This window comes from Taurulus bubalis (genome assembly GCF_910589615.1).
Source record: "Taurulus bubalis genome assembly, chromosome: 21".
NCBI classification, from domain to species: Eukaryota; Metazoa; Chordata; class Actinopteri; order Perciformes; family Cottidae; genus Taurulus; species Taurulus bubalis.
The window spans coordinates 2,374,337-2,384,775 of record NC_136609.1 but is presented as its reverse complement, the minus strand read 5'-3'; the positions used below and the strand labels follow the sequence as shown (position 1 = coordinate 2,384,775).

At 43.7% G+C, this 10,439-nt stretch overlaps 1 protein-coding gene across 1 annotated transcript; it reads left to right on the top strand.

Annotated features, from left to right (window-relative positions):
• The first annotated feature begins 8,082 nt into the window (after positions 1-8,082).
• orc4 (origin recognition complex, subunit 4) lies at positions 8,083-10,159 on the top strand. The gene is made up of 11 exons (XM_079236942.1): positions 8,083-8,131; positions 8,226-8,301; positions 8,391-8,476; positions 8,555-8,603; positions 8,687-8,838; positions 8,914-9,087; positions 9,167-9,253; positions 9,336-9,444; positions 9,547-9,642; positions 9,787-9,854; positions 9,954-10,159. Exons 1-11 carry the CDS (start codon positions 8,129-8,131, stop codon positions 10,134-10,136), a joined length of 1,083 nt encoding a protein of 360 aa, XP_079093068.1. The 5' UTR covers positions 8,083-8,128; the 3' UTR covers positions 10,137-10,159.
• Positions 10,160-10,439: the final 280 nt, after the last annotated feature.

Here is a 10,439-nt window from a genome sequence, read left to right as displayed (position 1 = left end):
TGCTCCACTGGTTTTACGCTCGACACCTCAGAGGTATATAAATCAGACATCAACCAGTGTCTTCGCGTTGCATGTCATGTTGGTCTTCCAGGGTGGAGGAGATGGTGGGAAGGTTGCGGATAGAGCTGCAGGATTATGCTTCCACGTGGGCCGATGCTCTCAGGTAGAGCCGATGGGGTGGTGGTGGCCGGGTAGGGTGAGGCGAGCTCACAGCAGACCCTACCCTTTCAGCTGCTTCATGGCTACGGAGCTAAATGCTGCATGGACTTCCACTACTGCATCTTGTCTTTCGGAGCCATCCGACTCGGGAAGATGCGGGCTGAAAACGTGGCTTCGCTTTCACGGGAAAGTCTTTTGTTATTCTTTTTTCACCATTTGCCGCCCAGGACACGGCCCCTCAGTCGGACAAGTCGAGTGTTTTCAACATATTGGTTCCCAAACGCAGTTGGGTAGTGGTGTTCCCATGGTTCCTGTGAGGGCAGAACAGAAGAATTAATGGCCATCCATATGCGTTGCATGAGTAATTCATAATTTAATCTGCTCTGGGAATGGAAGACATGAATTACATTTTTGACACCACACTTTTTATTGAACCAATTATTTCCATTGTCCTATAGACAATCCCTTCATTATCATAATCATTACTTTACATGAACGCAGTATTTCCACTGTTTACCAGCGACAGATACAATAATTGCAGTTGTGTTGACTTTCCACTGTGTGAGCATTTGTTGGGGTCTTATAAGCCTTCAAATTCCCAGATCTGTTTCTCATACTGGATCATAATTCATGCCACACCAGCGCCTGAAGCAACACCAACGTAGCCCTTTGCGTGGTTTCAATGCTGGACTGTTTTTCAGTCTTGGGGATACCGGTTTGATGGACCCAGAGTACAAGGTTTTAGAATAAACTAAAAGATCACGACCAGGCCAGAGCCACCGGCAGTTAAGCAAAACGTCTTAATGGGAAAAAAGAGCTCAGGTCATCACTGCATACACCAATAAAATCTTCTCCATCTCATTGTACAAATACTGCAGGTTTAAAATGACACTTGTAAACAATGTAGACGACACTGTGGATATAAAACCAAAAAATAAATAAATAAAGTCATTTTTACGAAGCATAGTGGCCTCTCTCAGACAGAGCATTTGAAACACGGGTAGAAGCCCCTTCAAAGCTGGTAAATCGGGCTGAACTCGGTGCGTTAGTGACGGCGCTCCATGCAAAGCCTCCTCTCAGCTGCCGGTGCTGCTGACTCATAACTGAGGCCGAACCCAGTGACACCACCACAGAGGAAGAGCGAGGTGAGGAGGGTAGCGCTGCCCGTGGTCACAGTGGAAACCAGGCAGCAGCTAAACGTATGCTGTTTATCTGCAAATACGCAGCAGCAACAGTCGCAGCTCATCGTCTCAGTCGAGGTGCGTAGTGTCCAGCGCATCGTTAAAATCTCATCTGCCAGAGCTCCATGTTTAGGAGAATGCAGAGGTAACAGAGAGAACATCATTTATATTGTTGTGTTCATGTTGGAGGGAAAAACTAATTAAGTGCAGAGTTGCTGTTTGAGGACATCTCTGGCTGTGACACGTTTAACCTCCATTTTTCCAGGTTTTGATTTGGTATTTGGGCTTTTTCTGTTTGCTCGAATTAGAGACGGAGAACAGTAATGTCCAGAAAAGTCCTGGACCAGATTCAAATCACATTTTTGATTAAAAATGACGTCGGTGCCAAATGTTTTCATCTTAACCTTTGGCAAAGCAACAGCATTTAAAATCTGTCACCTTGCTAATGTGAAAGCACAAAATTAAATCTCAGCCCTCACCATTTTACTGCCCATCTCTCCCCACCATTTCCTTACTCTCAAGAACTACCGTGTCCGAATTACATACGGAACCGACTAATCTGTAACCTTTCACTGCAGGTGGATCTTTTTTAAGATTATGTTTTTGGCCTTTACACATTTATTGTTCACAGCAACAATAAAAAGACAGTCAGACCTGGAGGAACAGAGAGGTGGTCGAACTCGGGACATAAAAGCCTACCAGAAATGCCACCTGAATTCCATTATTACTGCACTGGAAACATCTAAATGGTGGATTGTTTAGCTGTAACGAGCAGCCACATTTTTCGCCTTAAGAGGTGGAATTTGGCCTGGAGGTCACGTATTAGTGAGGTTGTGTGTGAATGGATGAACGTGTGGCTTTTGCGTGATTGCTTTGCAGCAATGATGGGACCAGTGAGAACTGTACGACGTAGCGACGATGGAGCCTGGAGGTACATAGCTTATCCTCAGAAATATACGACACAAGATCTGCTATTTCAAATCAAATCATCGAAATGTCATGCAAATTGTGTAAAAACTGGTGAATGCAATGGAGCCTGCAATATGAAGCTTCATTAACCGATGGTCTTTACCTGTGTTATGTACTGCATGGTACTAAACAATTCACACGAAGCACACTCTACTGCAGCTTTTCAAACGACACAGTGCAGAAACAATACATTTAAACTTTAAAGGCTTCATGGTTAAGTTATGGCACGTAGAACGGCGTGAGTGTCAAACATTATGTGGCACCTGGGAAGGTAAAACGCAGCTAAAACGCAGAAGTATTTCCTTCTTTCTACCCCAACATATCAGAGGATAAGATGCAGTATTACTGGGAACATATTTTGCAAAACTGCCTTCCATATGACGGGAATCTTCCCAACGTGGACTCAATCCAGCTGAAAACTTCATACAAGCAAGACGGGAAAAAGATTAATGCAGAATAAAAGGACATAAATAAAGCCACTGGAGACTCACAGCAATGCAGTCTTAGAAAGAAAACATTTTTGAGATAAGAAATCGCATCAAAACGACAAGGGGAACTGCAGCCAAGGGTTCTTGAGTAACTGGATTTGCAGTCCATTAAGGATGGCAGCTTAAGTAAATGAAAATGTTCTCTCTCAATGTCCAAATTTGGAAGAATATGATCAGACAAAGTGGCTTGTGTGCATCTCATTACATGGTCAGGAGGCAGTATTCTTTCTCTCGCGTCCCGGTTTCATTAAAGTTGTTTTTATCGTGATACGTGTTATTTACAGTGAAATTAATGCATCCTGTGCATTTACTTCAAGGGAGCTTGATGCCTGGAATATAATTTGCCGGTCACAAAGGTCTTTCCGAACAACAATCACGTCTAATTGTCTCGACTCATCCCGACCACGACACGAAAACAAACGTTTTATCTACGAGCAGCTGGTAAACTCATGATTCAGACCAGAACGAGCTCCTTTTAACGATGACTGGAGGAGAACGCCACGAAACTTTCGCAGCATTTGGATTGCAGGATTGTAGTAACACCTAGACTGCCAAATTAATACAATAGAAACAATAACAGTGAGAGGAAAAAGACCCTTTTCAGAAATATGCTGACCCTGAATCTGCCGAGCAGCCGTACTGTTTTACTGTGATTTAAGGTCCGGTTCATTTGACTCACTATGTATGTTATGCAGATAAAGCCGGTGTCTTGTTCCGGCTAACAACTATAATTTGTCCTATTTATCTGTTGGACTGCTGACCAGGAAAGAACATTTTAAAAATGGTAAATTAAGAGGATGCAGCAGGTATTCTACGTCATCTTGAGACAGTGTTTGGAAGGTTTATCATGTAGTATGCTCTGTGTTAGGTTGACAGGGGGGTAGGTTTTTGCCCCAGATGTCCCTGACCACCTCCGAGCATGAATACATGGAGCATTTACATCTGCCCACTCAATCAGACCTCTAAAACAATGCATTTAGTACCATATGTTGTCAAATAAAGCAAGAGCAGGACACAGGTAGCAATGCAAGTTACCTGCACAAAGCATGTACTGTTTGTGGAGCATAGCCCTGCACGCCCTCCTCTCCATGGTGTTCAGCTAGATTAAACCTTAAATCTGGCGATAAACCACCCCCATGGAGTTGGGGAGAACATGACAACCGCTTGTGTACATTACCAAAGCAACTACAGTTGCCCAAACCCTGAGCTAACAGCCAATTAGCTCGGCGACCGTCGGCTAGACTTGAGACCAACCGTCGCTTTATTAACCGTTACTAGCCGTTAAACGTCGCCCGCTACGTCACGCGTCTGCGGGCCTCCGCGCTGGAAAGTGACCGTGTCAACGTTTTTTTTTTTTTTTTATGTATTCGGTACAGCGTTTAGAAACTGGGCTGACCAGCCGTCAGCTGTCCAGTCGATGGTTAGCCAGCTAGCTTGTTGTAAGGGAAACGAATTAAGGAGTGTTAGCTTCGGCTGCGCTGATAACGGTTACCCGTTTAATTGGCGTGTTCGTAACCGGCGTCGCGCGCATCGCGGACCCGACTTCAAATTTGTCAAAGTAAAAAAAAAAAATAAAAAAAAAAAAAGAAAGCAGATGGGGTGCGTTTTAGGTGCCGAGCTGGGGCAAGGCCAGGGCACGGGCCGAGTTAGCACAGGTTAGCTTAGCGCGCGAGCTAACAGCCGTGCTAACCCGTTGCGTTTGCAGAGAGAGAGAGAGCGAAGAAGAAGAAGAAGCAGAAGGAGAAGGAGAAGAAGAAGAAGAAGAAGAGACGCTCTCACGTTTCTTTCTGTCAAAATCAAACTGTAAACAGTCCGTTTCTTACCCGGGCATCACGGCGAATGCACGGGAGCTGCGGCTCGTTTCTGACCTTTAGAAAGAATAAGAATAAATAGCCTACCCATTAGCCCTCTGCCTCTGCTGGTTCTCCTACACTGGGATATTGGAAATGATGGAGAGCCGCACTGCGCATGCGCGGCGGGATCAACCAGCAGATGGGAGAGGTGATGCACGTTAGACCCCCAGAGCACAGATGCATAAACTCCCCATGGAAAGGTAAGAAGAAAGAAATAGGGAATACAATTATGAAATGAATGAGGAACAACTGGATGTGTGGTTGGGATGACTCACACAGAGATGTAGTTTTTAGTAAGGGTTCTGGGGGCCAACATAAAGAACAGGTCATGTTGTTTAACTTATTTTACTTTAAAATTATCCCCTTGTTTATTATCAGGTTACGCCCTTGGATTATAAGAGATCCACTGATCCAAGCAATAAAAAACAGAATAGAAATACAGTAAAGAATCCAGAATAACTGAAATAGTATATATACAGACAGAATGACTATTATAAATGATCGATGCTGAAAAATGCTGCAAAGTTACAGATATTATGTTGACACCTGAATATTATTGAAAAAAACAGTGAAGCAAGGACATTTTAAATTAATGCTGATATTACATTAATTTTAATGAATACATTGTTTGATAAATTGGCAGCCGGTGGAATTATTGAATAAAAGATAACAGTGCCGATCAGTAAGGCCCCGTTGCATTGTGGTCGTTTGAAGTGTATGACAACATGAAACATTTGGCTCTGAAGCAAAAACAGATAGAAAATAACTTCCCCGGATAAATAAAGGTCACAGAAGCTCAAGAATGGAGAAGTTCAGTCATCTGAAGTGAGAAGCAGAGGAGATGCAGCTGAGGGTGCAAATGCTTGAGTTTCGTCTGAAGGTCAAACCTGAGGAGACGTTAAATTAATTCAGTGTGTGGCTGCTGTAAAAGAACCACTTCATGTATTTTTAAGGGCAAACACGGGGCTGAATGTGTGAGCAGAGAGTCGTATTTTAGAATAATGTGACGGGCTAAATGTGAGCGGAGACCGGGAGACGATCTGTGAGATATCTGGGGGTTTATTGGGCTTTTTTTTATTTTTTCATCAGTGAACCAAAAATGTAAATTCTTACCATTAGTGCGAATAAAAGATGTTATTCATAGCATTCAGATGAACAAAATCAAAATCAGAGCACAGTTTTTGACAGTTTAAAAAAAAGAAAAATCTTAATTATTTAATTTCCCATGTTGTGTTATTTCCCATCTGTGTTATCTTTTGAAAATGTATGGGCTTCATTACAACTCAAAATGTTGTCTGAAGTACACAAATATTTTCTAAAATTATAAGTTCTTGAGTCCTGGCTAGATTTTGTTTCTCAAAGGACCTAAAAAGGGACTGACATTCTACATTAAAAGAGTGTTTAATGTAGGTTATTACATGTTAACATTTAAACTAGCCTTTGTGTTATTGAAAATGCTGAAATGCTTAAAGATATTATCATTTCAAAGATATTTTAAGCACAAATAAATTTGTATTTTCTATTGTTAAAAATGTCAAACACCAACTGCTGATGAAGACTGTGAGGAGGTGTAATTTGTTGACACATTACAACTTAATTAAAGCATATACACATATTGTGCAATCTTCATTTACATTTAACACACTTAAATTGACAAATATTAATATGTATTTATATTAATAGTAATAGTAAAAGCACCCACGTATGTATGTATGTATTGTATATGACAGCCATGGACGTATTATAATGATGACAGTGCATTTCTATTCTATCTCATTCTATTCTGAGCCTCAGCCAATCAGAGCCGGAGAATCCGTCAAAGCCGGAAGTCGTCATAGCTGGCAGAGCGGTATTCCCGCGAAGATTGAGACCTCGGTGAAAGGTGAGTAACTGTTTTTACCAGGTATGTCTCTTTACTATCTGATGTGTGGACATTCTAACATTAATGCAAGTAAATAGTCAAAGTAGTTTTTACCTCGCGAGGACAGCACGTGCTGCTCACGAGCCCCGGATGTTCAGAGCAGCGCGCGAGGGGAAGTGGTGCCAAACTCCCGTCGAAGATTATGACATTTAAGCACATCCTTTGCTTTCCGGCAAATCATAATACACTTATGCACAATTTGCGACGGCTTCTGCATGTTTACAAGTTACTTAATAATTCCGCATGCATATCATCCACTCAGACTAACGAGAACACCCCTGAGAGGTAGTTATTAAAGTGGACATTGCATTAAAATAGTTATTATTGCAGCAGCTATATGCCAAACTGAATTGTGATTTGTCCTCATTTATAATAGCGCTTATCTCATGTTACAGCAGTAATGCACACATAAGTGCAATGTGTACATTAAATACACATTGCAGCTAAGTATTGTAACAGTAATTGTTCTATAAATACTGTAGTATTGTTATGCTTCTTTATAAAAACATAGTGAAGTAGAGTTCATTGTATTGGGATGTCATTAAGGACCAGAGGAAGTTTTGGGAAACACAAATATGAAGTTTTTTAACCAACTGCTCCATGTTTTCCAGTTTCGAGTCCCGGCATCATGAGTAAGAGGAAGATGGAAAATACCCATCTGCCAGTGGGGGAATGCATCTCACAGGTTTTTATTTGCAAACTTGACTTATTGTCCTCTTACATGTTCATGGATGACGTCTCACTGTGACGTGTTTATGGACGTTCAGGCTCAGGAGATGTTGAGGGAGCGGCTTTGTCACCAGCAGCTCCCCGACCGGCCGGAGGGAGTGGAAGCTCAACACAAGTAGGTTTAGAAAGTCTCAAACGTTGTATTGTTATTTTAAAAAACATTCTCATGTGTTATCAGCAAAGTTAGAAGAACGATGTTAAAGGTTAAATCATCTGCAACTCGGTTATTGTTATTTTCAATTACCTGCCGATTGTTTTTCTTTAAAATGTCATAAAATAGTGAGAACACCATCTTAAGATGACTTTTTCTGTCCAACCAACAGTCCCAAAACCCCCAAATATACACGTCACTATTGCATAAATCAAATAAGTAATACAAATAGTCGACTAATAAATCGATTTAATTGTTTTGGCTCGGGTATTTAAAGGTCTATGGCGTCACATAATCAAAAGGAAATTCCTTGAAACTGTAGTAGATGTGTCATCTGTAATAAAGAGAAGATCTGGGACTCCAGTGAGTCTTAGTGACCCACTTCAGTCTCACCTGTCCCAGTTTGGCTCCAGTTCCCAGCTGACTTGGACCAGTGTCCCAGGTGTTGCTCTCTGGAGTCAAATCACCTCCACCACTGAGGATTTAATCGTTTACACGCCATACGTTTCTCTTTTAAACGATAGAACTCTGTATTTTCTACAACCACCGGTGCATTGTGGGTATTGTAGTGAAAGCTCTGTGTTCGCAGACACCTCCTGGAGCTGCTGAAGCGGACCGCCGTCCACGGGGAGAGTAACTCGGTGCTAATCGTCGGCCCCAGAGGAGCAGGGAAAACAATGGTGAGCCTCGTGCTTAAAATGGGCTTATGGGTAAAAAGGTGATGGATTGTGTTGGAAGTGTTTAAATCCTGGGAGGGTTGTTGTGTGTCTGCAGCTGCTGAAGTGTGTGCTGCGAGACCTGCGAGAGGAAACGGAAGCGCAGAATAACCTGCTCCAGGTTCATCTCAACGGTGCTGATCGTCCACCAGACCGCACGCCATTTATTCCGAGTTTAACGATGTAAATGTGAAGACATGTTTGTTGTTGTTGTTTACTGAAGGTCTGCTGCAGACGGACGACAGAATCGCGCTCAAAGAAATAACGCGGCAGCTCCACCTGGAAAACACAGTCGGCGACAAAGTGTTTGTGAGTGTCGGGAAAGAGTTTCAACAGATTTGTTATAAATGAAGCGATAAAACCGCTTAAAACTCTGTTTTATTTCAGGGAAGCTTCGCAGAGAATCTGGCCTTCTTGCTGGAGGCACTGAAGAAAGGTCAGAACATCGACATTGAGGATCTAAATTTAAGAGTGTGTCTTTTTTGGGGGGTTTCCCGCGTGACGCGTTCTCCCGTCCAGGCGACCGCAGCAGCAGCCGCCCGGCGCTGTTCGTTCTGGACGAGTTCGACCTGTTCGCCCACCACAAGAACCAGACTCTGCTCTACAACCTGCTGGACGTGTCCCAGTCCGCCCAGGCGCCCATCGCCGTGGTCGGCCTCACCTGCAGACTGGTGAGCCTCCCCTCCCGTCGCCCAGACCTTTTTTTGGGGATAATGCCGACGGCGTGACGGTTCTCTTTCCTCCAGGACGTTCTGGAGCTGCTGGAGAAGCGCGTGAAGTCGCGGTTTTCCCACCGTCAGATCCACCTGCTGAGCAACCCGACGTTCGCTCAGTACCGGCAGCGGGTCCGGACCCAGCTCGGCCTGCCGGACCACTTCCCGGACGCCAAGTTCGCTCTGGACTGGAACGCCGGCGTAGAGGTGAATTAAAGCGCCGATCTCCACTCATACGTATCGGATCAGGCGTCCACAATCTCTCCCTTTGCGTCCTTTCCTTCAGACTCTGTGTGAGGACAAATCAGTGGAGGATGTTCTGCACAGACACTACAACTCCAGCAAGGACTTCCGGTCCATGCACATGCTGCTGGTACGCCTCCATTTTAATTGCACCGAACCACATCTGTCCCTCGGCCTTAGGCCTCACTACTCGTCTCGCTCTGCGTCTCCAGATGTTGTGTGTGAGCCGGGTGTCTGTTGCCAAACCCGCCATCAGACCTGCAGACCTGCTGGAGGCCAGCCGGCTGAGCTTTGCCGACGCCAAGGCCAACATGCTCCACGGTAACGACTTCAACGTCCTTTCTTCCCACTCGGGACTCAAGCTAATGAGTTCACACCAGTTTATATTACTGTCTCTCTCTTTCTCTCTCTCTCTCTCCGAAGGTCTGTCCATCTTGGAGCTGTGCCTCATCATCGCCATGAAACACCTCAACGACGTCTACGAAGGAGAGCCGTTCAATCTGCAGATGGTTCACAACGGTGATTTACTTTTAATTACTTTATGGGTGCAGATTAAAAATAAAAAGCTCTTAAAGAGGAACATTCATCAACAAGGGAAAAAAGCTTTTTCTTCCTTCTATAAAGTCGATTTTCTTCATGTTCTTCTTTCTTTTTTTTTCTAAGAGTTTAAGAAGTTCCTGCAGAGGAAGTCGAACTCCATGTATAAATTTGACCAGCCGGTCATCTTGAAGGTCCGTTTAAAGCGTTTAAAGAGTCCTGTGGTGTTTCATGAGCTTCGCAGGCTCTATAGGAAGAAAGATAAACATATTTATGTATTTATACGTCCTCAGGCCTTCGAGCACCTGCAGCAGCTGGAGCTGATCCGGCCGGTCGACAGCTCTATAGCTAAAACTCAGAGGGAATACCAGCTGATGAGACTCATGCTGGACCACAGTCAGATCATGGAGGCCCTGCAGAAGTACCCACAATGCCCCACGGACGTCAAGCAGTGGGCCATGTCGGCGTTCGGCTAGCACTCGGCTCACATTTGGACTTCATGTTGACGTTTTTTTGCTGTGTTTTCTGCTCGCAGTGTGAAATAATACTAATAATAAAAATATAAAGAAACTAAGTTATGCGTTATTGTTATTGAGGATATGATCAAATAAAAATGTGTATTACTTCTTGATAAGATTGAGAGTAAAACAAGACACCAGCTATCTTTTAGCCCTTCTTTGAATTTAACGTTTAAAAGTCTGGAAACTAGCGTCAAGCGGCTGAATGCTGCCTCCTGGTGGTGCAGTTTGGTATTTCGGGCTAAAAGTTATAGACCTGAG